Below are 27,524 nucleotides of genomic sequence, written 5' to 3'. Positions count from 1 at the left end.
CGCGTTCCAGTGCTTCACCACCCTGGTAGTGAAAAAGTTTTCCTGCCATCCAACCTAAACCTCCCCCACTGCAACTTGAGACCATTACTCCTTGTTCTGTCATCTGCCACTACTGAGAACAGTCTAGAGGCATCCTCTTTGGAAACCCCTGTCAGGTAGTTGAAAGCAGCTATCAAATCCCCCCTCATTCTTCTCTTCTGCAGACTAAACAATCCCAGCTCCCTCAGCCTCTCCTCATAAGTCATGTGCTCTAGACCCCTAATCATTTTTGTTGCCCTTCGCTGGACGCTTTCCAATTTTTCCACATCCTTCTTGTAGTGTGGGGCCCAAAACTTGATACAGTACTCCAGATGAGGCCTCACCAATGTTGAATAGAGGGGAACAATCACGTCCCTCAATCTGCTCGCTATGCCCCTACTTATACAGCCCAAAATGCCATTGGCCTTCTTGGCGACAAGGGCACACTGTTGACTCATATCCAGCTTCTCATCCACTGTAACCCCTTGGTCATTTTCTGCAGGACTGCTGCTGAGCCATTCGGTCCCTAGTCTGTAGCGGTGCCTGGGATTCTTCCGTCCTAAGTGCAGGGCTCTGCACTTGTCCTTGTTGAACCTCATCAGATTTCTTTTGGCTCAATCCTCCAATTTCTCTAGGTCCCTCTGTATCCTATCTACCTCTCCTTCCAGTTTAGTGTCATGTGCAAACTTGCTGAGGGTGCAATCCACACCATCCTCCAGATCTTTACTGAAGATATTGAACAAAACCAGCTCCAGGACCGACCCTTGGGGCACTCTGCTTGATACCGGCTGCCAACTAGACATTGAGCCATTGATCACTACCCATTGAGCCCAATGATCTAGCCAGCTTTCTATCCACCTTACAGTCCATTCATCCAGCCCACACTTCTTTAACTTGCTGACAAGAATACTGTGGGAGACCATGTCAAAAGCTTTGCTAAAGTCAAGGAACAACACGTCCACTGCTTTCCCCTCATCCACAGAGCTGTCGGTTTTACTCTTTATTTCCTGGCTTTTATAGCTCTAAACTGGGAATTATTTGCTCTTAGAAACTGAACTGGTTTAAACTAAGCTTTTTGTTTGAATAATGCAATGGGTTGCCAGGAGTGGCCACTGATGTAATCACCCCCACCCAAAGCACTTTTAAAAAGCTTAAATAGGTTAATCCACTCCACCTTCCTCATACAGTTAAAGCTTTGACACTCCTTTCCCTTGGTTGCACAGGGTGTGGTGTGTGAAAGGGGAGGCCAGGTGGCCCTAGCCAAGAAGCATGGAGCAGAACTCGGTGGTACCTCTCAGGTTGTTTACAGTTTTAGCAACTCACTTTAATCACTTGACCCCCCCCCTTTTATTGAGTTCCTAGAGGAGATGGGGTACCCTCCTCCATGGAGTAAGGCACAATCACAAATTCAAACCATGCATAAATTTAATACAATGGTCCCAAAAGATACTGCGTGGGGTTGCAATGTATGTCACAACATGAATTCTAATGGCTGATCAGTACACAGGACTTCCTAACATGGTTTTATAATTTCCTTTAAATTATAGATTCACCCTGCTCAAGAGTAGGGATGGGCTGAACTTTAGCCTTCAGATTTGCAGTGATAAAGTTAGATGAAATCCTAATGCTCATAAGCTCTTGCCAAGCAATATGATGGTTACTTGCCATATTAACTCTATCCTCAAAATGAAACCTCCCAACACAAAGTACCAAGTTGAAGGACTTGTTTTAAAATTTGGAAGAGCAGCTCACAGACCTCTCTCCTTAACCTAAAGGATAGAGCCTTGTGGCAGCCTGCATGAAAAGGTCTTCAGAGCAGACAAAAAAAATTGCAAAGCACTACCTATAGGATCCTCCTTGAAAGAAAAAGACAAAGCCACTCACCAGTGGTGCTATGAGTTACAATTCATCACAGTCAGCATATCAAAGGCATATGACAGATGTTAAAAGAGTTAGCACGACTGATTTGAGCTTCACCCATAATCAGAACAAGGCCCTTTGCCAGTGTAGTCTGTGTACAAAATGCTGGCTAACAATCAGATTGAGAGCACTCAAGGAAATGACCCGAGTTGCCTTGTGTAAGCGTTCAGACTCACCCAGCAGCACCTCCTGCTGGTTGTCCTTGGGAATTAGCTCAATTTCCAGCCCCAAGCACCCTCTGCAGGCCAGTGATCCACCTTACCACTAGCCCCCAGTCCCTCCCAGGACCTGGTGCCCTTGCCTTGGGTGCTGCCCCCCTGGCAGTACCCCCACTCCCTGGGTCTCCCCACCCCAGGGAACCCTCACCCATTATCCCCACATTGCCTCAGTTGTGGCTACTGCCAGTCACCATCTAGCCCCCATACCCTGGGGCAGACTACAGTGTAAAAGCCAATCACCAAAGGAAGAAGGGGTTTGGACTGGCTGCCTTTACCCACCCTCAGGCTGCCCCTCTGCAACCCCAATACCTATATGGGCCTGGGACCAGGCTCTGCAGCCTAGGGAGTTGCTGGCCTAGGGCTTTCCAGCTCCTGAGACCTTTCCTCCCTCCCTCCCTCCCTCACTCACTCACTCACTCACTCACTCACTCACTCACTCACTCACTCACTCACTCACTCACCTAACCTCTCTTTCCTACTAGAGAGACTCTAGCTGAGCTGCTGGCTCCCAGCCTTTATAAGGGCCAGCTGGGCCCTGATTGGGGCATGGCCCAGCTGTGGCTACTTCCCCAATCAGCCCAGCTTCTAGCCCACAGCCCCAGCCCTCTCCTGGGCTGTTTTAAGCCCGCTACACCTTGACAAAAAATTCTTCATAGTTTCCCTTTAAAAGGAGAATATAGACAAAGCAACAACAGAGAAGATTTTTACTGTCAAAATAATTTCTTTAGTAAGGCCCTAATGGTCACTTCCTTGCCCTAAATCTCTTCAGGTTAGAGGCTCCATGTCTCCCCGCTGGATTTGGTAGATACCTCTATTACCTTGGCTCATACACAAACAGAGATGAGAGTGTTTGTCCCCCCAAAATAAAACCCACCACTCTGGAGTCTCATAATTGGGTCTGAATCTGCATGTTATTTTCTGAGAAATGGGTTAAAAACCCCTCACAGTGAAAACTACTTGATTGCATACACAGATCCACCAGCCCTTTTTGTCCCTTGGAATAGCTTTGCCGATCAGGACTTTGCAGAAGTTAGCTGGAGGCTAAGAAGCCCAGCTGTGCCTCATGCAAAGCCCTCGGCACAAGTGTAGTGGCGTGGCTGCCCCACTCCTGGAGACCAGGGGTTTGTTGAAGCAGTGAGGGCAGCTGAGTGAGTAGCTGACCACAGGTGTGGCCAGCTCAATCAGGTCCACAGCTGGCCTGGATAAAAGGGCTGTGGGCACAGGTGCTGACTTTGTGGGTGTTTTGGGGTTGGGTGTGGGGGTGAGTGTGAGCACCCACCAGCCTCAGGAAAAGTTGGCACTTATGGCTGTGGGGCCAAAAGACAGAGGAGTCTCACTATAGCCCTGGAGTGGGAAGGGCCTAGCTGCCTGGGAGTAAGGTACCTGAAGCAGAGCTGGGCTGGGGAAAAGGGCAAGAGGAGCTGGGGAGCTCCAGCCTGGCAACTCCTCAGGCTAAGGCCTTAAGAAGTACTGGGGCTGCAGAGGTGCAGCCCAGGGATGGATAAAGGCAGCTGGTCCAACCCCCTTGCCAGTGATGAGTGGCCATTACAGACTGCAGTCTGCCCCAGTGAAAGGGGGCTAGATGATGACTTGAAGTAGCCACTGAGGCAAGGTGAGGGTTGGGGGTGGGTGAGGATTGGGGGTTCCCTGGGGAGGGGAGACCTAGAGTGTGGGAGTACTGCTGGGGCAGGACCCTGAAGTAAAGGGGCACTGGGGTCCGGGAGGGACATGGGGGGCCTAAGGCAGGCGAGCCACCGACCAGCAGAGGGTGCTCTGAGGCTGAAGAGCTAATTCCCAAGATGACCAGCAGGAGGCGCCGTGGCGGTGATTCTTGCTTCGCTTCAACAAGACATCGAAATGTTTTCATGCTGCAGTTGGTGAGAAACAGGCAGTGACTCCGGCCCCCATTATTCCAGCCACCTGTTTTCCCTCTTCCTCTGTCACAGACCATCTGTATATACCCTGCTGACCTGTGAGAACATGTCTCGGAAGACGGTATTTAGAAATTATTGTATCCATCACGGAGGGCAAATATCAAGCAGAAAAAAAGATGGTCACTGCCACAGTAATTGGGTTGACTGGGAGGGGCATGACTCCAGGATCCTCCCCTTCTAAAGGCTAGAATACCCCTGGCAGCTAACAATTTTCCCAGAACCACCTGCTGCAGAGAGCTGTGCCATGAGCTAGGCTGTAGGTACCTCTGGAGTCCCACAACACAGTGACCCAGCGATGGCGGGAAGAAATGCTGTGGAGAGCTGGGTGTGGATGTGGCAGGTGCTGTTTTTCCAACAACTGTTCTGCAGGGTGGCCGTGCTGCACCATTGCAGGGACCAACAGCGTCAGGTGCTGTCACTGCATAGTCTTTCATGGTAGAGCCTCCCTTTCCCAGCTGAGACCACAAGGTGTTTTCGGACTCACAAGAGTAACATGAGACAATGTATACATAGAAAACGCCTGTTCGGTGTGCAAAGTTCAGAATCAGCCCATTTCTGAGAACAGTAAAAGGAAACTAAATTCCTCTCTTCTCTACAGAAGCAGCCATGGCTGCTGCAAATCCAGCAAAAATTCTTCAAGGTGAAGTGACTTGTTCAGTGTGTCTAGATTATTTTAAAGATCCAGTGTCTCTAGATTGTGGGCACAATTTCTGCCAAGCCTGCATCGCTCAGTGCTGGGAGGGATTGCATACAAATTTCCGCTGTCCTGAGTGCAGAAGAACCTTCTCCCAAAGAAACTTCAAACCAAACAGACAGCTGAGGAATATTGTAGAAGCTTCCAGAATGCTTACAGTGAAGTCAACAAAAGAACCAGAAGTTGAGAGAGTGTGTGAAATACACAAGAGGGCTTTAGATGTCTTCTGCCAAGAGGATCAAACACCCATTTGTATGGTTTGCCATCTGTCCCGAGATCACAAAGAATACACTGTGGTTCCCATACAGGAGGCTGCCGAGGATTACAAGGTAAGAAATCACGGGACGGTGTAAAAGCTGGAATAGCCAGGAACTGCATTTTAAATAAAAAATTTATTGCGAAAAAGAGCAGATACTGTTAGAAACCCTTAAGAACAATAATTTAGCAATGAGAACAGACTTATAACACACTGTTATTAACCACTTCTGGCCCCAAACCATTTTTAACACCAATAAGGACTCAGAAACCTCAGTTCAGAATTGGCTCGGGGCTGAAATTTATACATCTAGCACAGAACTATTACAGTGGAACTGCTGCTGATCTGGGACACATTTTGCTGGAAATTAAAACTACATCTTTTATATAGTTGCCAATTTTGGTCGGAAGTATTCATAACCTAATCTTTAATTAATCCTGGAAGGCTGGCAACCCTAATCTTGTGTGCGTGTGTTGTGCGCTTGTCATGAACCAGTGCAGCCACAGGAACTGCTGGATTTTCCTCCAAAAAAGGCACACGAAGGGGGAGAGTAAAAGTCTCCGAGCTGAAACGTGGCATATGAACAAGTGTAGTTGGCTTCAATATTGTCACCTCTTTAAAAATACCAGTAACTTCTGGAAGATCCAATTTACAGAGATTTTCAGGGACCTGGGTGTACTGACACACAAACCCTTCCAGGGCACAGTGAAAGTCATACTCGCCACATAAGTCGCTGTGACTGATTCTGCTTGTCTGTTTTTTCATGTTGTTTTTTATTTGTTGTGTATTTTTGAGAAGAGTCACTCTCATATCTGGAGGTGAGACCTTAGTCTGTTTTTCACTGGTAATTTTTAGATAGGCCTAAATATTTCTGCTCCACAACTTTTGACAGTGTTAAACAGTGGTTCTGGGCTGGAATGAGTTAATAAGCGTGTGCTACTAATCGGTTCTCATTCCTAAAATATTGTCCTCAAGGTAATATGCTAGACGTATACATTTAATCCTCTGGGTCACTTTGGAACCATGTGTTCCAGGTCCTATTTGGCATTTAAAAAATGGTTCTGGGATGGAATGGGTTGATGACAGTGTGCTAGTCAGCAGTTCTCATTGGTAAGATATTGTCCTCAAGGTGTTTTTTGGTGTTTAAAATATGGTTCTGGGCCAAAACAGGTGTCAAGGTTCCTTCCCCACTCTGAACTCTACGGTACAGATGTGGGGACCAGCATGAAAGACCCCCCCTAAGCTTATTCTTACCAGTTTAGGTTAAAAACTTCCCCAAGGTACAAACTTTGCCTTGTCCTTCAACAGTATGCTGCCACCACCAAGCGTTTTAAATAAAGAACAGGGAAAGAGACCACTTGGAGACGTCTTTCCCCAAAATATCCCCCCAAGCCCGACACCCCCTTTCCTGGGGAAGGTTTGATAAGAATCCTCACCAATTGGTACAGGTGAACACAGACCCAAACCCTTGGATCTTAAGAACAGTGAAAAATCAATCAGGTTCTTAAAAGAAGAATTTTAATTAAAGAAAAGGTAAAAGAATTACCTCTGTAAAATCAGAATGATAAATACCTTACAGGGTAATCAGATTCAAAACATAGAGAATAACTCTAGGCAAAACCTTAAGGTACAAAAAGACACAAAAACAGGAATATACATTCCCTCCAGCACAGCTTATTTTACCAGCCATTAAACAAAAGAAAATCTAATGGATACTCTAGCTAGATTACTTCCTAACTTTACAGGAGTTGTACGGCTGCATTTTTGATCTGTTCCCGGCAAACGCATCACACAGACAGACAGAACCCTTTGTTTCCCACCGTCCAGATATGAAAGTATCTTGTCCCTTCGTTGGTCATTTTGGGTCAGGTGCCAGCGAGGTTACCTTAGCTCCTTAACCCTTTACAGGTGAAAGGGTTTTGCCTCTGGCCAGGAGGGATTTTATAGCACTGTATACAGAAAGGTGGTTACCCTTCCCTTTATATTTATGACAACAGGGTAATCACAATTTGTTATGAGTCTGTTCTCTTTACTGTCTGTAACAGTACCTGCCGGTTTTTGCAACAATTGTATTGATTAAAATGCCATTCTGGGCCTTACTGGCTCGTTCCAGCTTTTACACCATCACCATGCCTATGCGCTGGACATGCATACTGCTGTCTCTTTCTAAGTATCCAGATGCCTATTTCTGACTTAAGCCCCCAGAGTGATTCACAGACTGGAGGAAGACAGGCGTTCGGCTGCCTAGCTAGAGTGTGGGGTCTGACCTGGCAGGTGGCCTCTGAGCACACCTACCGGATCAGGCTCGCCCTTCTAACTTTTAGCCACGGGGTTAGGGTACTCACCCGATATGTAGGAAACACTGGTTCAAGTCCCTCCTCTTGAGAAGGGATTGGAACAGGGAACAGCCACCTCTCAGTCCATGGTTAGGGCACTCACCTATAGGATATTGTGATGTGGGGCTCCCTCCATCTCCTCTGTCAAAGCTATTCCACTGGGGATAAAAAGTTATTTGGACCAGAGAGAGAGAGACCAGACGCATGAGAATGACTGTCTAGCCAGGTGGTTAGAGCACTCACCCATTTTATTATGTATTTAATATTCTTCAAAATATTAAAAAAAATGTTGGAAAACCCTCCAAAAGCACCAAAACTAAACCACTTTTTCTTTTTTTAGGACCAAATTCAGAGCCGTTTGGAGATTTTGAAGAAAGAGAGAGAAAAGATTCTGTCATTTAAATTGAACGGGGAAGGGAAAAGCCAGAAACTGCTGGTAGGTACTGAGAAGCAAATGTGCACAGGGACATTATCAACACACTGCTTAGTCTGAGTGTCATAAGAGAAATAGGGAGCAACAAGTTCCCTTTTGTGAAAGACTGTTGTTTATTGTCATTGTAAAGAGAAACTTCTGGTTTATGGAAAATGGAGCATTAAGGAAAGAGCTTTAATAATCCAAATATTTTCACTGATAATGTGAGTGTAATTTGTCATTTGTTTGCTTAACAGTAGTTTCTCCTTTAGTCTTTCAACTCGGTCTGGTCAAAAATTTTCAGCCAAAAAACCTTCCTGTAGATAAATGGGGTTTAGTAGAAATCAACTTTTTTCATGGGAAAAAATCATTTGCAACAAATTTTTTCATTTTTTTTGACAGGAAATTTCAAAATGAAGCAAACATTTTTGTGTCATTTCAAACTGAAATTTTAATTTTGGTTTAAAACATTGAAAAATTTTCAAAATTTCAATTTTTTGTATCCTCTTCTTTCCCTTTTGACTCACTCCTTTCAGCCAATCAATGAGAACACAAAAATGAATAAATTTATATTCTTTTGCCCGGGGTCCTAGTGGGGAGCCAGCTGCGGTCACTCAATTAGAATGAACTGCAAAGAATGGGGCAGACAATCCCCATAAAGCTGGTGGACATTCCAATACTTAGATTTACCAAGCCAGCAAAAAACAGATTCTTTATTACCTTACTGGTTACTCAGAAGACCAAACAACACAATTCCCTTAAAGTCATCTAGCCTCAGGCCTCCATCCAGGTACCCATGTCAAATATGATGAAAATATCTGTAAATCTTATTTCATCATATGAAATAAAAGGTTCGACCAATCCCAAAGGATCAGACACATCACCTCCCAGCTTAACGAATGTTTCAGATCCTACCCAAATACATGCTACAGCTAATTCTTAAAATATATTAAACAAAAGAGAGAGGAAGTATGGTAAAAAGATCAGTATACATACAGACATGAGTTCAGTCCATTGAGGTTCAGATTCACAGCAGAGATGGTGAGCTTTGTAGATGCAAAGAGTTGCTTTGGAATTCAGTTCATAGGTCATAGTCCAATGTCCAAATCTCATACCAGGGCATACCAGCGTAACTGGGACCTCAGTCTTGCGACTCAAACTTCCCCTGATGAAGTCTCAGGAGATCTGAGATGACAGAATCAGGACCCAAGGAGCCTTTATACAATTTCAGGTCTTCTGTCAAGTTGGAATTCCTCAGGGAACAAAAGTAATTTGGATGACTTTGAAGGAGGTCTGTCACCAGTACTTAGCTATCCCAATTAACATAAGGCCATTTGCTTGTTCCTCCACCATTCACAGTACATGTCAAAGAGAGATGAATACTGAGATCTTGTGTTTACAATTCATTTACAGGATAGGATGTTCTTTTGACCTCTGAATTATCAGAATACAGCACAGACAGGGACTGTTGACTACATTGTCCACCCTACTCATACATCTATAAATACACAAAAGCACAAACATTATCTACACACATGTCTTCTGTGGGTTATTTATTTTGCAGGATGTTTAACCCTTTCTCGCCATGCACCACAATTCTAAACACCAGTTAGGACTCTTGAAAAGCCATTGGAAAATCTTCTGTCTACTGAGCATAGAGTATGCACTCGGTAAAATGTCAGACATTAAATTTGATGGGGTTGATAGAGTGTGGGGTCTGACCTGGCAGGTGGCCTCTGATATGCATATGCAATGATATGCTTCCATGTTCATACATAAGTCTTTATAAAATATCCCATGATTTTCCCGTGTTCCTGGCTTTGACCTGTGCTTTCCTTCTTTGTATCTCTTCATTTCAGAAACAGCTACAAACTGAGAAGCAGAAGATTGTGTCTGAAGTTCAGCAACTGCACCAGTTACTGAAGGAACAAGAGCAACTCCTCCTGGCCCAGCTGGAAGAGCTGAATAAGGAAATTGAAAAGAGGAGAGCTGAGTATGTTGCCAAACTATCTGAGGAACTATCTTCTTTCAGTCACCTGATCAGTGAGATGGAGCAGAAGTGCCAGCTGCCAGCGAGTGAATTCCTGCAGGTGAGACACTGTTAAACACCCCAGAACCTTTCACAGGGAAAGAGTCTCCTAACCCTTCACTTTTGGAGTATAAGAGTGAAATATACAATTTTTAAGGGCTTGATCAAATGCCAATTAAAGTCAATGGAAATATTCTTCTTGACTCCAATGGTCAATGGCAGGAGCCCTAAAAGATAAAAAAAAAAAAAAGCTCTTCTTTTGAATTGTAGTTTGAGAAGACTCCTCCAAAAATGTCAAACTCCAAACTCTCTTCTCCCTGTCTCATAAAAATTAGAAGGTGGCAAATTCAAAACTGATCCAAAGAAATATTTTCACACATCGTGTAATTAGACCACGGAACTGATTGTCACAGGATGTCACTGGTACCAAGAATTTAGCAAAACTCAAACCGATTAGACATTTATATGGACAACAAGAATATCCAGAGTTATAATAAATAACAAAAAAAATTAATTGATATTAAACTTCATTCTTCATTGCTTCAGCCAGTCTCTAGCTATTAGAGAGCAGCGTGAGAATGTGAGGAGCAGCTTTTCTTACACCTTTCTCTGAAGCATCTGATATTGTCCACTTTTGGAGACAGGATACTAACTATATGGACCTCAGGTGTGATCCTGTTGATCATTTCCTGTGTTCCAAATGCTAACTTCAGAAGATCTAAGATGGAGCCAGGCTTTAATTATGGAAAAAGCTAAGATTCAACCTGTTCCATGTTAAGACTGATTTTGCAACTCTTAATACATACCACAAAAAAGGAAAAAGATTGGCCTCAAAATTGATACATGAGGTCTGAGGCTGGTGTGACTTTTTCTGCCAGAACTGAAGTTTAGATAGGCAACGCGTTTGTTACTTATGGTACCCGGAAAGTGTAAGTAGTCGTTAGAATTCCAAAAGCCTTCTAATTATTTTAATGTTCAAAAACTACCTCTAACTAGCAAAAAAGGAAGGGAGAAATAAATCTTAGTCTACTGGACTTCTCTAGCTGATATCTAGAGTCAAATTCTCTGTTGTGACCAATATCTGCTGTGGGCAGCGTTCTTCACTTCCCAGATCTCCTGCATTGAACCTGGCGTGTAGGGCAGTGATTGGCCCGCTGTTACTCTGTACCCAACCCCCATTGTTCTCACTCAGCCCCAACTTCCTGTGGAGGTCAAGAAGTACATAGGATTGGCCTTGCGAATGTTTGTGGGGCAGTGGGGAGAAAGTTTACAGCATTGAAGCAGCACAGCCTGGGGGCATCCCTCCCTCTGGACCCACTGGAGTCTCCAGGAGTGGATCTTCCCCAAACCTGTGTGTTAGGAAGATCGTTGTTCAACACATTGTAAGACTGAGCCCTCTGATTCCATGTGCCAGCTGGTTATCCAAATGTCACTCTATGAAGAGGTAGTGTGCCTCCATAGACAAACTTCCTGGGCCCAGATCCTGCGGTCAGAGCACTTATCCAAAAGAGCAAAGGCAACATGTTTGATATTTTTGTTTTTGTTAATAAAGAACAAATAATTTCACTTGGAAACTCAAAACTGTGAAGACAAAGTGAGTCCCCTCCAGAGCAGAAGGGACCCCCAGTATATGATAAATGGGACTGAATTTCCTTTTATCTTTCTCCTCTAGGACATCAAAGGCACCTTGAGCAGGTAGGTGGCTCCTTCTCACTCTCCCTTTCACTTCCCAGTGCAGAGAAGTGATTTTGGACATGAGACGTTGCTCCCCATGGTCCAGCAGTGCAGAGTGTGGGGGTGGTTCCCAATCTCCCTCTGTTAAATCTAATCTTGGGGCTCTTGTCATTGACTAGACTCCAGAATAGAGCAGCCTGAGAAAAGAGTGATTTACCTACAGATAGGGTTATTTGTAGTGTGGCTGGTGGAATGGAGACCTCAGGAGATTGGGGATGGAGAATGAGCTTTTCATTTCTAGGTCATAGACTCCATCTCCACCTAGGTTGGTAGGGATGGAAAGTCAGGGCCATCTGATGGCTATTCAATGAGCTGTTTATTCATTGTTTCTTATTATGCCGTGAGCTCTATCAGTGTGCTTGGCGTGGCAACAGATATGCTAGAAGAGACATTCCCTGCCCTAAGGAATTTATAATGTGCTCTTATCAGTAGCACTATGGCAGGGCCGAGAGGCTCAAGGGAAAAATCAGGGCCCAGCATGCTGGGTGCTGCACAGACAGACAAAGACAGTCCCTGCCCCAACGAGTTTACATTCTAAATAGACACACGAGAACAAGGGCGGAGGGAGGAAGGATTATAATACATTTAAGGGGACATTCAATAAGGACAAAGTACTGCACTTCAGAAGGAAAAATCAAATGTACAACTACAAAATGGGGAATAACTGGGCTGGCAGCAGTACTGCAGAAAAAGATCTGGGGGTTCACGTGGATCACACATTGAATGAGTCAGAAGTGTGATGCTGTTGTGAAAAAGGCAAACGTCATTCTGGGATGTTGTCCCAGGTTGCTGTATTCACCGCAGGTGTTGACTCCTCCTGGCTGTTCTGTTCTGCTTCCAGGTCCAACACCTCCCCTTGCAGTCTCGCCCCTGGTTGTGCTCTCTCTCACTCTGAAGCCTCATCTCTCGCTCCAGGAGCTGCAGCTTCCTCTTCAGGACTCAGCCCTCCAGCCAGATCACTAAATGATTTCTCCTTCTGTGGTATAGAGTCTCCCTGGTTCCATTGTCCAGGCAATGCCCCTCCATCAGTGGCTGGTAGGGGAACTTGAGCCCGTCCACTGCTTCGGGTTCCAGCCCAGGGACCATGGTAGGCCACAGGCAGGCAAGGTCTGCTCTCTCCCTGGGCTGCTTCCTACTCACCTCCCATAGGCTTTCTTCTCCACCCTTCTATCTTATAGGGGTTAGACGAGATGACCCTTGAAGTCCCTTCTAGCCCTATGATTCTAAGTACTCCCTTCCTTCAGGGCCAGGCTCTTAGCATGCTATTCTTCCCCTGGGTTCCCTCTTTCCCTCACTAATGCACACAGGGTGGCTGGAGACTTTCTCACTGCAGCCAATTTCTGTTGCCAGTTTCCTGGCTTTCTACTAGCCCAGCCCACACCTGCTCAGCTGAGCTTCATCTTCACATCAGGGGTTGCTTCTCTGGCCTAAACCGCTCATGTGTGGCCTGTCTCACTAATCTCCTCTTTCTCAACTTCCTTCACCCTTTTTGGGGCTGAAGTGGGGTGAACATCCCATCACAGATGTATTAATGAGAGTGTCATATGGCATATTAACGGGAGTGATCCAGGTGGACGTTGTTCCACCCTTCTTGCCACTGTGAGGCCTCAGCTGGAATACCGTGTCCTGTTTTGGGCATCACACTTTCAGAAAGATGTGGAAAAATTGAAGAGATTTCAGAGGAGAGCAAGAAACATGATCAGAGGTTTAGAATGGACGAGCTATGAGGAAAGGTTGAAATAAATGGGTGTGTTTAGTTTGGAGAAGAGAAGATTCAGGGAGGGCCTGATAAAAGTCTTTAAATATGTTTGAGGCTGCTCTACAGAGAGCGGTGATCAGTCATGCTTCAAGTCCAGTGCGGGTAGAACAAGAAGTAATTGGTTTAATTTGCAACAAGGGAGATTTACATTAGTGTGACGGGGTTGCCGGGGTGCAACCTGGACTGTGGGACTGCTGAGCCCTCCAAATCCCCGACCTGGGCTGCCTCTCGCACCTTGATGTTGATGTCAACCTACAAGCCTGACACGCCCTGCGCTTACACAGACGCCCACGGGCAGGGACACGCCCAGCTGTGTTACACGACTCACTTCCCAGCCATTGATGAAGCAGCAATAGACAGGGGCCAGCCAGTTCCCCCCAGCTCCAGCCCTGCCCCCCAGAACTGCACCGACTCACACTGCTCAAGGCTCCCTTGGACAGTGCAAGGTCATTAAGTCGTTTGCCACTTGCTCAGGGTGGAGTGGACACACACTAGCCTTTGTAAGCTGAGAACCCCTGTGCTAGTGGACTGACCATTTTATGTATCCAAAGAACTAAATAAGAACATAAATGATCTTTGAAATGGGTTAGTGGGTCTTACTCCAGGTCCTGGTACGATGGGTATCTACATCCCCACAAGGATTCTCACTAATGGTGTACAGGATATGTCAGGGGATCCTGCTTCCCACACTCACAATACAAGAACAAGGTTACGTTCAGTGCAACTGAAAGGCAACTAGTGTAAAGCTGAGAAAGGGAAATACTTTATTTTACACAATTCATAATTAACCCATGGAACTCATTGTCACATGGTATTACTGAGTTTCATAAATGCATAAAGTTGAAGGCCAGAAAGGACCGTAAGATCATCACATTTGACCCGCTGTATATCACAGCACAGGCTTCGACTTTCTCATTCCCCTGGTGGTGTTCAACCCCTGCTCGGCCCCGGACCCTGCCCCCACTCCACCCCTTCCCCCCAAGGCCTTGCCCTGCCTCTTCCTGCCATGCCCAGCCTCTTCCCGCCCTTGCTCAACCCCTCTCCCCCCAGGGCCTCCTTTCTGTTACTAAACAGCTGATCCCCGGTGGGCGGGAGGTCCTGGGAGGCAGGGGGAAGAGCTGATCGGCAGGGCCCGCTAACAGGCAGGAGGCATTGGCGGGAAGCTGGGGGGGAAGCTGATCTGTGGGGCTGCTGGTGGGGCTGAGCACCCACGATTTTTTTCCGTGGGTGCTCCAGCCCTGGAGCACGCACAGAATCGGTGCCTATGTATCACAGGTACTTAAATTTCACCCAGTTATTCCTGTATTCAGCCCAATAATTTGTATTTGACCAAATCCTAACATGCATCGACTAAAGCACTGTCCAGAAAGCCATTCAGTCTAGATTTAAAGACATCAAGAGACAGTAACGCTTGAAGCTCCCTCGAAGTGGGGGTCCACCAGTGCCCAAACCATGGCCCCACCCCTGCTCTGCCTCTTCCCCTGAGATCCCACCCCCTGCTCGCTCCTCTCCGCACCCTCCCCCCATCACTTGCCTTTAAGGCAGGTTAAAAGTGAGAGAGCATCAAGAGATGGAGAATCCTCCACTTCCCTTGGCAGTTTTTTCCAATGGTTAATTCACCCACACTCTTAAAAAGTCTGTCTTATTTGCCATTTGAATTTCTCTGGCTTCAGCTTCCAGCAATTGGTCCTTGTTGTGCCTTTGTTTGCTAAACTGAGGAGCCCTTTAGTACCAAGTGTTTTCTCCCCGTGACGGTATTTAAACCACATACTCAAGTGCCAGGGTGCTCTCAGGGCAAGGCTTTTTACCAGCCCTCAAATCATTTTTGTGGGTCTTCTCTGCACCGTCTCCACTTTTCAACGTCCATTTTAAAATGGGGACACCAGACCTGGGTGCAGCTTTCCAATATCGGTCTCACCAAAATGAAGGGGAAGCTTGTCGTGTCAAAGCTGGTAGTGGACCTATTCCTGGGGCCAGAGAGAATTTAATCCTCCAGGGTCTGCTGAGCTACAGGCATTCACTAGAATAAAATACATTTTAGTAAAACACAAATATGAACGGACTCCACAAGGAGTAACACTGGGTTGTTCTTCAGATGTGAGAGGGAGAAGTTTCAGAACCCAGTGACCTTTTCTTTGGAACTGAAATGGAGAAGCTGGGAATCTTCTCAAAGAAATGCATCTCTGGAGACCAGAATGAAGAAATTCAAAGGTAATAAACAGTCACCTGGGGAATTTTCTCACATATATTACACTGATAATTGACAGAGCTGAGGAGATCTCTTAGGGAAAGTAATTGTGGCTGGAGACAGTCAACTTATCATTTGGAACCTATGAATTCCCTCCTCAGCTCTCAATACGGCACATACACACTGGATTAGGGTCCTAAATTTGAACTCCCTGGGGATTTTCCTTTCCTAGCAGCTATGAACATGAACCTTAGCTTGAGCTTCCTGCTGAATTATCTGTTTTTGAAGTATGTTTGTTTGGATCTTTTGTCTGGAAGTCCTCCTGTGTCATCATAGTCCCTCTCTTGCTTTAGAGCAGGGGTGAGGAAACTTTTTTCTATCACAGGCCATTGACCCACAGAAAAAAATCAATCCTGGGCCACTCACCCGCAGGGGGACAGAGAGGGTGCATGGAGGCTCGAGACCACGCACAAAACCTGGGGGGTGTTGCAGCACCCTCTGCACTCCTAGTTCCTGCAGCTCTTCACAGAGGCTCGGGGCTTCCCCCCCTCCCGCGGCAGGGCGAGTCGGCACTTGCGCCTCCATCCCTGCGGCGAGGGAGGGAAGTGGTGCTGCGGGACGGATGAAATTTAGCAACAGGCTGAATCTGGACCGCAGGCCGTAGGTTCCACACCCCCGCTTTAGATATTCTCCACCTTTTATCCCCCCTGAGCTGGAGATAATGAGACCACCAGGTCTGTCAGGAAGGATGAGCCAGGTTTACTACGTACTAATGGTACAGGGGCAGATTTAATGTTGATTGAATGCTAATCAGTGAGAAAGTTTCTGTGTATTGGTCTGTCTGTGAATTATGTGTGTGTTTCAGAGGGCTTGTCTACACAGCAATTAAACACCTGTGGCTGGCCTGTGGCTGCTGACTCAGGCTCACGAGGTTTGGGCTGGGGCTGGAGCCTGGGCTCTGCCACCCTCTCCCGTCACAGGGTCCCAGAGCCCAGGCTTCTGCCGAAGCCCGAGCATCTACACCACAATTAAACAGCCCCATTCCCCGAGCTCTGCGAGCCCAAGTTGGCTGTGTGACGTTATTGACATGAACTGTGACCTTATAGATCATCGTTGCAACCAAGGTCCTATAGTGGCACCAAATCTTTTACAAAGGAGCTCAAGTAAGGTGTCTATGAAAAGGTTATGATTTGCTGGTTATGATTATGCTATCTGTATGCATGTATCATTTTTGTACTTAAAGTTATAAGTATTGGCCCTATACTGTCTGTATTTCAAACTTGTGCTATGCTTCTGGGTGACACCTCAGACAGTTTGGCATCAGGACTGCCTAGCCTGCTTGATGGCTCATTAAGGACCATCAGCTCTACAAGTGACCCATTGAGAGAAGGCAGATACACCTTATGACTCAGCAAAGCATTCAGGGACATGCCTATGGAGAGAACCCTAAGGCTTCCAAGCCATGTGCTGGGTAGCGTGTGTTTGAAGCAAAGGAAGCACAGGCCGCATGGCAAGAGACTATAAAAGGCAGCTGCACAAAGGACTGACTGAGCCATCCCAGCTGTGGATGTGCTCCAGAGACTTAACTTAAGCCAGCAGTTTATTCCATCACTGCTACAAGCCTGAACCAAGAACTTTGCCATTACTGTATGTAAATCATTTCATTTCACCAATTTTAACTCTCATCTATAGTTCTTTCTTTTTACAAATAAACCTTTACATTTTACATTGGCAACAGCACGATTTGTGGGTAAGATCTGACTTGTATATTGACCTGGGTCTGGGGCTTGGTCCTTTGGGATTGGGAGAACCTTTTTTTCCTTTTTCTGCGGTATTGGTTTTCATAACCATTCATCCCCATAAGGAGTGGCGCTGGTGGTGAGACTGGGAAACGGGAGTGTCTGAGGGAATTGCTTGTATGACTTCTGGTTAGCCAGTGGGGTGAGACCGAAGTCCTCTCTGTTTGGTTGGTTTGGTGTGCCGTCCTAGCCTTGGGCTGTGACTGCCCTTCTCTGAGCAATTTGTCCTGAATTGATACTCTCAGCAGTGTCTTGCCAGAGGCCGCTTTGTTACAGGCTGTCATGGGCCAGCCACAGGTGTTTAATTGCTGTGTCAAACATCTCTGAGTATGTCATGTAATCTTAGGTAATGTGCTTAGTTTTTAATGTCTGTGGTTATTTTTTAGTGATGTGTGTAATGGTTTGTAGTGGTCTGAATTGCACTTAACCTCCTTAACTAGAACTTCATAAAGTTTGTTTTCTTTTCATTTGGCTTTTGTGTTAGAACATTAACAATGTGAATATATTCATAAACACGACAACCTGACACTTCGTCTTTTTCATCCTTTTCTTCCTCTAGATTCGCTGTCGTCTAGCCAGCGGTTGGACAAAGGTAAATTTCTCGTATAAAAGCGGGAGTGAAAACTTTCATATGAATTATGGTGGTTCATTGGCAGCGCCATATTTCAAGTTTTGTTTCAATTTTGCATTTGACAGGAGCCGAACACCATATTACTGGTGGTTGCCCAGATCTTTCCTAAAAACAGAAAAGTAGATTCTTTTCTCTACTATAATTTAGAATTTTTAACGAGTGGTTGGGTTAACCAGCTGGGCTGGAGTGCGGGCGAGGGGGCCAGCAGTGTATCTCCATAGAGATCTAAGAGTTTAAAAATGAGCCTTTTGGAAAATCAGAGAGGAACATCTCCCCTCATTTTCAGAACTCTTTATGCACATACATCACATCCCCTGGCCATATGATTATTATTAGCAAATGCACAAGTGGTACAATGAAGAATAGGAAACTTCAACATACACAAATATACATTTCTGTTTTATCTCTCTACTTTATAAGTCAAAAGAAAAAATGTTAAAAATGTCAAAAGGGGTTGGGTAGACATCACATATTAGGAGACATGCCAACTCTTACGAATTGAGCGTGAGAAATGCAATTTCTGAGTAAAATGAAGCCTCACTCATGATCTCGCGATAGAGCTCTCAAATGTCAGCTGTGGCTGAAACACCCCCCACCCTCCCACCCCGACATTTGAGAGATCTAAAAATGAGGCTTAATTTTACTTAGAAATCCCGTCAGCGGCCCTGGGCGTGGCTGGGGCTCCCCATACAACGATCAGATCCAGTACCTCCCATTCGGTCCATGCTGGAGCTCTTTTTCGATTCTGGGACTGCATGATCACCTGTGCTGATGAGCTTGCCTGGCCAAACAGGAAATGAGATTCGAAAGTTCCCGGGGCTTTTCCTGTACACCTGGCCAGTGCATCTGAGTTCAGAGTGCTGTCCAGAGCGGTCACAATGGTGCACTGTGGGGTAGCTCCCGGAGGCCAATACCTTCGAATTGCATCCACACTAACGCTAATTCGAAACGGTGATGTCGATTTCAGTGCTAATCCCCTCGTTGGGGAGGAGTACAGAAATCGGTTTTAAGAGCCCTTTATGTCGAAAAAATGGCTTCGTTGTGTGGACGGGTGCAGGGTTAATTCGGATTTAATGCTGCTAAATAAACTCGTAGTGTAGACCAGGCCTCAGACTCTGGGTTTGGGGGCCTGGCTCAGCTGAGCTGATCCCTTCACTCTGTCACAGAACTGGCTCTGTCAGGGGTGTGAATCCCCCCTGCACATGGCTGAGATCTCAGCGCTGCTCCCAGTTCAGAGCTGGGTAAATCCTGGAGGGGGGAGATTCCCTGATTCACCCCCCACCTGGGGCAGGTTCTGTGACTGACACCATCAGGCCCTGCCCCAGGGCTGAGCTCTGCCCCTCACGCTCTGATTCTCTCTCTGCAGCGAACGTGACTCTGGATCCAGACACGGCCCATCCCAAACTCACTGTGTCTGCGGATCGGAGATGTGTGAGATGGGGAGACACATGGCAGGATCTGCCCAACAACCCTGGGAGATTTGACACTAGGTCCTGCGTGCTGGGCTGTGAGGGATTCACCTCGGGCCGACACTACTGGGAGGTGGAGGTGGAGGTGGAGGGGGAGGTGAAGGGAGTCTGGGCTGTGGGGGTGGCCAGAGAGTCTGTGGGCAGGAAGGGATGGATCAGCTTTAACCCGGAGGAGGGGATCTGGGCTGTGGAGAGCAGAAGAGATCAGTGCCGGGCTCTCATCTCCCCTGTGCAGCTCATCCCCTTGTCCCCGAGCCGGGCACCCCGCATGATCCGGGTTTATCTGGACTATGAAGAGGGGCGGGTGGCGTTTTTCGATGCTGGTCGCGGGGACCCGATCGTCACTTTCCCGCCGGCCGCTTTCGCCGGGGAGAGAATCCGCCCGTTCTTCTGTGTGGGATTCGAGGGATACTCTCTTTCTTTTCTGATCCCTTCCCTGGGCCGACGCTGCCAGCTCGCCCTGTGTCCCTGAGCTTCCCTCTCTGTCCCCCCGAAACAGGCTCCTCTAGCCCCTCCCTCCTGATCTCTAGGACCTGGAGGACTCAGCCAGTCTCCCCCCGCACAGACAGGGCTGAAGGGGGTCTGGGGGGGGATGACGCTCTCCCCGTAGCTCTATGGCTGTGGAGGTCTGTGTGAGGCGCTCTAGGCTGGGTATCTATGCTCCTAGGAGGCCAACTCGGTGTGGAGTGGGGGGGGGGGGGCGGTGTCCCACCAAGGAAGGAGGGAGCCCCCCTGTGGGAGGGACCCAGCCACGGGCCAGGGAGAGACCCCTCAACTGAGCGGAGGGGAGCCGGGGGAGCCCTGGGGGAGGGAGCTGGGGGGAGGGGACCCAGGCAGTGGGGAGCTGGAGCCGGTTGTTAAATTTGGAACCGGTTTTAGAACCGGCTGTTTCGCCGCTGCCCTGCAGGGGGCGCTGAGGCTTTGCTGGGCTCCGGCCGGGAAGTGCTGCAATTCCTCCTCCGGCCGCCGGGGGCGCTGCGCTGCGGGAGCCACCTGGGCTGCCGCCTGGCCCTGGGCACCAGCCCTGGGGCTGCCGCTGCTGCCGGGTGGGTCCCCGGCTGCTCTGCTGGGCCTGGGCTGCCTCCTGCTGCTCCCCCCGTGAGCCCCCCCACCCTCCCCGCAGCCAGCCCCTGCCTCCAGCCAGCCCCGCACCCCCTTGCCTCCAGACAGCCCTGCACCCTCCTGCCTCCAGCCAGCTCCACACCCCCTGCCCTGCCCACAGCCAGCCCTGCACCCCCTGCCTCCAGCTAGCCCTGCCCCACGCCCCTGTCTGCAGCTGGCCCCACATCCACTGGTGCCCTACAGTTCCCAGGGCAGTAACCCTACACACCTGCTTCAATGAGGGGAGCAGGGAGCAGCTGGGACCCACACATGTGCACACCCTAGGGTGACCAGACAGCAAGTGTGAAAAATCAGGATAGGGGTTGGGGGGTAATAGAAGCCTATATAAAAAAAATACCCCAAAATTGGGACTGTCCCTATAAAATTGGGACATCTCGTCACCCTAGCACACCCCCAGGGAGTGGCAGGGACCCACACATGTGAAACAGAGCTCATTTCAATTGCGAGTAGTTTGCAGCAGAAGGAAAGGGGAGGGTGCGTTAAAGGGACATTTGTCTGTCAGACTGTCACACTGCAAAGTGGGAAACTGAGCAAAGGACACTGCCGAACAGACTGTGAGGTGGGTGTTGACTTATGGTTTGTAAACTTTTGAATCATTGTTGTGGTGTCTTCCCAAATTAATGGTGAGCTCCCTCTTTTTAATGAAAGTTTTCTTTTGTTAAACACAGACTCAGTCCTTGCGAGTGGGGAAGTACTGACAGGGGTGGTGTTTAGTTTTCCCAGATTACTGGGTTGGGGTTCAGGCTGGTGTTGTTTTTTAATGTGAAGAGAAAGCCCTAGATATTGACTCCATCCTTGTCGCTACCGACACCACCTGGCAGAAGGGTTACACTACAGCCGACTGAAAAACTTCAACAGAACCATGTTCCATCAGAGAAAGCACTTCTGCAGAAGCTGAAACACTGAACAAAATAGTGTCGAAGGACAGACATTTCATTATGGGGAACAACCAGGGAGAAGAATTTCCAACAATGTCAAATCATTCCCTTTTGACATTTTTCTGAATGAAAAGTTTCAATGTTTCATATTTTGCAAAAGATTTTTCATTTTGATTTTCTTCATTGTGTATTATAGAATATAAAATTAAAAGGCAATATCGAAATTAAGTCAGTTCAGAATAAAACGCTGAAACCTTTCATTCTAATAGTGTCAAAATGGGATGTTTTGACATTGAAAGATTTTACCCTCGTTTTTCTCCTAAATAGAAGTATTGTGTGGAAATGAAACACTTCCAATTAATGCCAAACAATTTTTTAAAAAACTCTTTCACTGAGAATTTTGAAATGTACAAGTTTTGTTCCTAAGTGGAATGAAGACAAATGTCAAAACCTCGAAATCCTTCATGAAATGGTATTTCTGTCCTCCCCAGAGCTTTAGATGGGATCCCAGTAATGAGCAAGTGTTGCCGGGATGTGGAATTAATCAGCTCTATGCTTGGCTGATACAGCAACTCATGGTATCAGGCGCTACCAGGTGGTCAAGGGACATCTATTTAGAACTCCTCACCGGCCATCAGCAATACCAGGAGAGATGCTGGAGTGCCATTGAGAAGTGAAGTCAGGAAAGTAACTGAAATGCTTCCCTGAGGGATTATATTTACTGAGGGACAATCTACACTCATTGCTATATTTGGGCTGAATTGGGAGAGCAGAGGGGAGGCCTGGCTGTAGAGGCTAGGGGGAGGGGAGACCAAAGGGAGGCCTGATTGAAGAGGGTGGAGAGGGGAAGAGCAGGGGTGTTTAAAACCATGTTAGCTGGTCATTATTTAGCCACAACCAGCTAATACATATTTAAATACAAATGTTAGCGTGTGTACGAGGTGCGAAGGCTGGAATTTTCAAAAGAACAGAAGTGACTTAAGACTCATTGAGTTTCAATGGAACTTGTGCTCCTAAATAACTAGTGTGGGATTTTCAAAAGAATCCCCATCATAATGATTGTGTTCGTTAAATGTGTTAATATATTTTCCCCGTGTAGCTAAACTGCTTGTGTTGTCTCGTTCACCTTATTAAAGTCTCCCACTGGATGGGCCCGAGGGGGCAATTTGAGTGTTGAAACTTTCTAGAAAGTTCTGGTTTGCCATGTGAGGTGTTTTTTGAAACAGAACCAAAAGGTTGGTTTCCACATGAATTCTGCTAAAAGAAATTCCAATGAAGTGAGCTGTAGCTCACGAAAGCTTATGCTCAAATAAATTGGTTAGTCTCTAAGGTGCCACAAGTCCTCCTGTTCTTTTTGCGAATACAGGCTAACAGGGCTGCTACTCTGAAACTTAAAATGAACAGAGACCTGAAATCCCGTTCCAATCCCTTGTGCCTGCTGCCCAATTTAAAATATAAAGGCAAAAAGATGAGAAATATAGAATTGATGCAAAATACAGGAGCAATGCTGAAGTTCCATCCTGCTAGATCATCTCTTCCACCCCCTCTTGTACCACCAAGTAAATAATCTAACTGTAAGGGTGAGAATTATTCTAGCAATACCAGGAATATGAATAGATCGTATTGAAAACCTTGAGATGCACTGAATTAAAACCAAAATATCCATCCTCTGTCACATCAGAGTTGCTTTCATGAGGTGCAAACGGTGTATAAAAATGGCCATATTTGTTCTTTTCTTTGTCTTGTAGCAGTCTCCCTGATTTTGCTGTACGCAATTTATTTTATCTGAATTCTCACCCAGTGTGGTCCTTCTAAAATGTGGATAAATGCATATTTTGAGGGTGTATGTACATATTATTACATTTGCTGGCAGTAGAATTGTTGTTGCTATCAATAAAAAGATCCAGATTTTCTCTGACAAGCTCCTTTGCAGATCAGTGAAATAATGGTGCAAACCTTAGAGCTAGTTGAATTATTCAGTATAAATAATAGCCTGTGCTAATTTGGGGCCTGATCTTCAGTACTAAGTTTAAATTCACTATTTAACCATTCACTGCCAACCATTTCAGAATAAAGACCCAACTAAGATGATTTATTGCACAATTCTGCTTCCCAAGTGTCAGAAGTCCCAAATATCCTCTGCCCAGACAACAAAACCTGCAGCTTTCCTTCAATATCCATATGACAATCAACATCCACAATGCAGCAGTCACCAATCAATTAAAAAACCCTGCAGTGCTTTGAAAGAAGAACATTTAGCATCAAAATAAAATAACCCAAAGGAAGCTTCACCAAACATTATTATTTACAATGATGTTTTTCAGTGAAAAAGCATTTTTAATATGCAGATTCTGCTGCTGAACTTTCAACTCACCCACAGCTGTGGACTACAGCAGAAACCAGAGGCCCTTGCTGCAGCGGTTAGATCCAGTCTGCAGCAAAGCGTTGCAGATCTTGTTTATACTCACACAGGAATGCACACACACAGAGAGAAGTGAGAGGGGCAATTTATTGAAGCAAGACACATTTTTCCTTGAAGAACCCTTTCTACAGTGTTGGTTATGGTCCTTATTTCATTGAACCAAATCAACCTACCTCTTTCCCCTAATACATGTCACTGCCACTTATATACAGCAGCATCTTTCACTCTCGTGAGGGTTCAGACCAGATATAGAGCTTGACTTCATTATGCTGGTGCTTGCCCTCCTCTCCCTTTGTCTTTTTGCATGAGAAGATCTGGTGACGTTTACTCAGCGCTCTCTTGGCTTGCAGGGCAAGTCTGGGGAGAACGTCCTTAGTTTCCCACCATCACGCTGTACGCACTGCATAGCACAAAGTTCCTGCTGGCTGTTGTCCAACCCTGCTGTCCCTCCGTTGTACTGCTGACCTCTCTCTGCTCCTGCCTGCACCCCAATATGACAGACAGGACATGAATTTCTAATACAGCAACTATGGTTCTGTGAGAAGGGCACTTAAATGGCTTGCAGGAATGGTGCGACCTGTTCCTGATCCTGAAACTGACCTGCTGCGTGATGTCGGTCAAGTCATTCCATCTCTCTGTGCCTGTATCCCCATGTATAAAACGCAGTTTATGGTGCTTCATAACATCCCTGTGACGCAGGGCAGTATTGCAAAATCTGAGGGGAATTTATATCAGCAGTCAATAATTAAGCAAAGGGCCACATTTGATGGGATTTTCTATTACTATTTGAGAATTAGGATGGAAATGGGGCAAAGATCTGTGGCCAATTTTACATCAATATTCAATTATTTGAAAGAGAAAGAAAATGCCCTCAGAATTTGTATCAGTTTTTGAAAATTAGACCAAATCTGATGGGCTATTTTGTCAATAATTGATAATAGGAGAGACAAGGGATTTAATCTGAGGGGATAGTTGATCGTAGGAGGTTTAACCCCTTCCACACCATCTGTCCATAATGTGCAGTAATGACTCAGGCTTACAGTTTCCCTCCAAAACCAGAAGTGGTGGCAGTTTATTGCTGCTGGGGGAAAAAAGCCCCCAAAGCAGGGAAGTTAATACATATTCAAGAGGTAGAGAGGAAAGCAGGCAACATTAGAAAGGACTCGAGATCGATTTTTGAAAAAGAGAAAGCAGTGTAACTATCAGAGGGGATTTTCAGTCAGTATTTGATCATTAGAGATAACAGTGGCAGTATCTGAGGTAGGGATTGTGTCAGGGCGAGAGGGCGATGTGTTATAGAATCCTAGAATATCAGGGTTGGAAGGGATCTCAGGAAGTCATCTAGTCCAACCCCCTGCTCAAAGCAGGACCAATCCCCAACTAAATCATCCCAGCCAGGGCTTTGTCAAGCCTGACCTTAAAAACCTCAAAGGAAGGAGATTCCACCACCTCCCTAGGTAACGCATTCCAGTGCTTCACCACCCTCCTAGTGAAAAAGTTTTTCCTACCATCCAACCTAAACCTCCCCCACTGCAACTTGAGACCATTACTCCTTGTTCTGTCATCTGCCACCACGGAGAACAGTCTAGATCCATCCTCTTTGGAACCCCCTGTCAGGCAGTTGAAAGCAGCTATCAAATCCCCCCTCATTCTTCTGCAGACTAAACAATCCCAGTTCCCTCAGCCTCTTCTCATAAGTCATGTGTTCCACTCCCCTAATCATTTTTGTTGCCCTCCGCTGGACGCTTTCCAATTTTTCCACATCCTTCTTGTAGTGTGGGGCCCAAAACTGGACACAGTACTCCAGATGAGGCCTCACCAATGTCGAATAGAGGGGAACAATCACATCCCTCGATCTGCTAGCAATGCCCCTACTTATACAGCCCAAAATGCCATTGGCCTTCTTGGCGACAAGGGCACACTGTTGACACATATCCAGCTTCTCATCCACTGTAACCCCTCGGTCCTTTTCTGCAGAACTGCTGCCTAGCCATTCGGTCCCTAGTCTGTAGCGGTGCCTGGGATTCTTCCGTCCTAAGTGCAGGACTCTGCACTTGTCCTTGTTGAACCTCATCAGATTTCTTTTGGCCCAATCCTCTAATTTGTCTAGGTCCCTCTGTATCCTATCCCTACCCTCCAGCGTATCCACCTCTCCTCCCAGTTTAGTGTCATCTGCAAACTTGCTGAGGGTGCAATCCACGCCATCCTCCAGATCCTTAATGAAGATATTGAACAAAACCAGCCCCAGGACCGACCTTGGGGCACTCCGCTTGATACCAGCTGCCAACTAGACATGGAGCCATTGATCACTACCCGTTGAGCCCAACCATCTAGCCAGCTTTCTATTCACCTTATAGTCCATTCATCCAGACGATACTTCTTTAACTTGCTGACAAGAACACTGTGGGAGACCGTGTCAAAAGCTTTGCTAAAGTCAATGAATAACACGTCTACTGCTTTCCCCTCATCCACAGAGCTGTCGGTTTTACTCTTTATTTCCTGTCTTTTATAGCTCTAAACTGGGAATTATTTGCTCTTAGCAACTGAACTGGTTTAAACTAAGCTTTTTGTTTGTTTAAATAATGCAATGGGTTGCCAGGAGTGGCCATTGATGTAATCACCCCCACCCAAAGCACTTTTTAAAAGCTTAAATGGGTTAATCCACTCCACCTTCCTCATACAGTTAAAGCTTTGACACGCCTTTCCCTTGGCTGCACAGGGTGTGGTGTGTGAAAGGGGAGGCCAGGTGGCCCCAGCCAAGAAGCATGGAGCAGAACAGGGTGGTACCTCTCAGGTTGTTTACAGTTTTAGCAGCTCACTTTAGGAACTCAATAAAATGGGGGGGAGTGATTAGAGGAGATGGGGTACCCTCCTCCATGGAGTAAGGCACAATCACAAATTCAAACCATGCATAAATTTAATACAATGGTCCCAAAAGATACTGCGTGGGGTTGCAATGTATGTCACAACATGAATTCTAATGGCTGATCAGTACACAGGACTTCCTAACATGGTTTTATAATTTCCTTTAAATTATAGATTCACCCTGCTCAAGAGTAGGGATGGGCTGAACTTTAGCCTTCAGATTTGCAGTGATAAAGTTAGATGAAATCCTAATGCTCATAAGCTCTTGCCAAGCAATATGATGGTTACTTGCCATATTAACTCTATCCTCAAAATGAAACCTCCCAACACAAAGTACCAAGTTGAAGGACTTGTTTTAAAATTTGGAAGAGCAGCTCACAGACCTCTCTCCTTAACCTAAAGGATAGAGCCTTGTGGCAGCCTGCATGAAAAGGTCTTCAGAGCAGACAAAAAAAATTGCAAAGCACTACCTATAGGATCCTCCTTGAAAGAAAAGGACAAAGCCACTCACCAGTGGTGCTATGAGTTACAATTCATCACAGTCAGCGTATCAAAGGCATGTGACAGATGTTAAAAGAGTTAGCATTACTGATTTGAGCTTCACCCATAATCAGAACAAGGCCCTTTGCCAGTGTAGTCTGTGTACAAAATGCTGGCTAACAATCAGATTGAGAGCACTCAAGGAAATGACCCGAGTTGCCTTGTGTAAGTGTTCAGACTCAACCAGCAGCGCCTCCTGCTGGTTGTCCTTGGGAATTAGCTCAATTTCCAGCCCCAAGCACCCTCTGCAGGCCAGTGATCCGCCTTACCACTAGCCCCCAGTCCCTCCCAAGACCTGGT

General features: G+C 46.4%; 1 protein-coding gene across 1 annotated transcript; it reads left to right on the top strand.

The window, feature by feature from the left end:
* Nucleotides 1–4,696: 4,696 nt before the first annotated feature.
* LOC141998798 (zinc finger protein RFP-like) lies at nucleotides 4,697–19,869 on the top strand. The gene is made up of 7 exons (XM_074971780.1): nucleotides 4,697–5,113; nucleotides 7,717–7,812; nucleotides 9,648–9,878; nucleotides 11,490–11,512; nucleotides 15,406–15,521; nucleotides 17,857–17,889; nucleotides 19,295–19,869. Exons 1-7 carry the CDS (start codon nucleotides 4,697–4,699, stop codon nucleotides 19,867–19,869), a joined length of 1,491 nt encoding a protein of 496 aa, XP_074827881.1.
* Nucleotides 19,870–27,524: the final 7,655 nt, after the last annotated feature.

This window comes from Natator depressus, chromosome 14 (assembly GCF_965152275.1).
Source record: "Natator depressus isolate rNatDep1 chromosome 14, rNatDep2.hap1, whole genome shotgun sequence".
Classification (NCBI taxonomy): domain Eukaryota; kingdom Metazoa; phylum Chordata; order Testudines; family Cheloniidae; genus Natator; species Natator depressus.
Note: the sequence above shows the minus strand (reverse complement) of the source record. Positions and strands in the feature narration are given on the sequence as shown.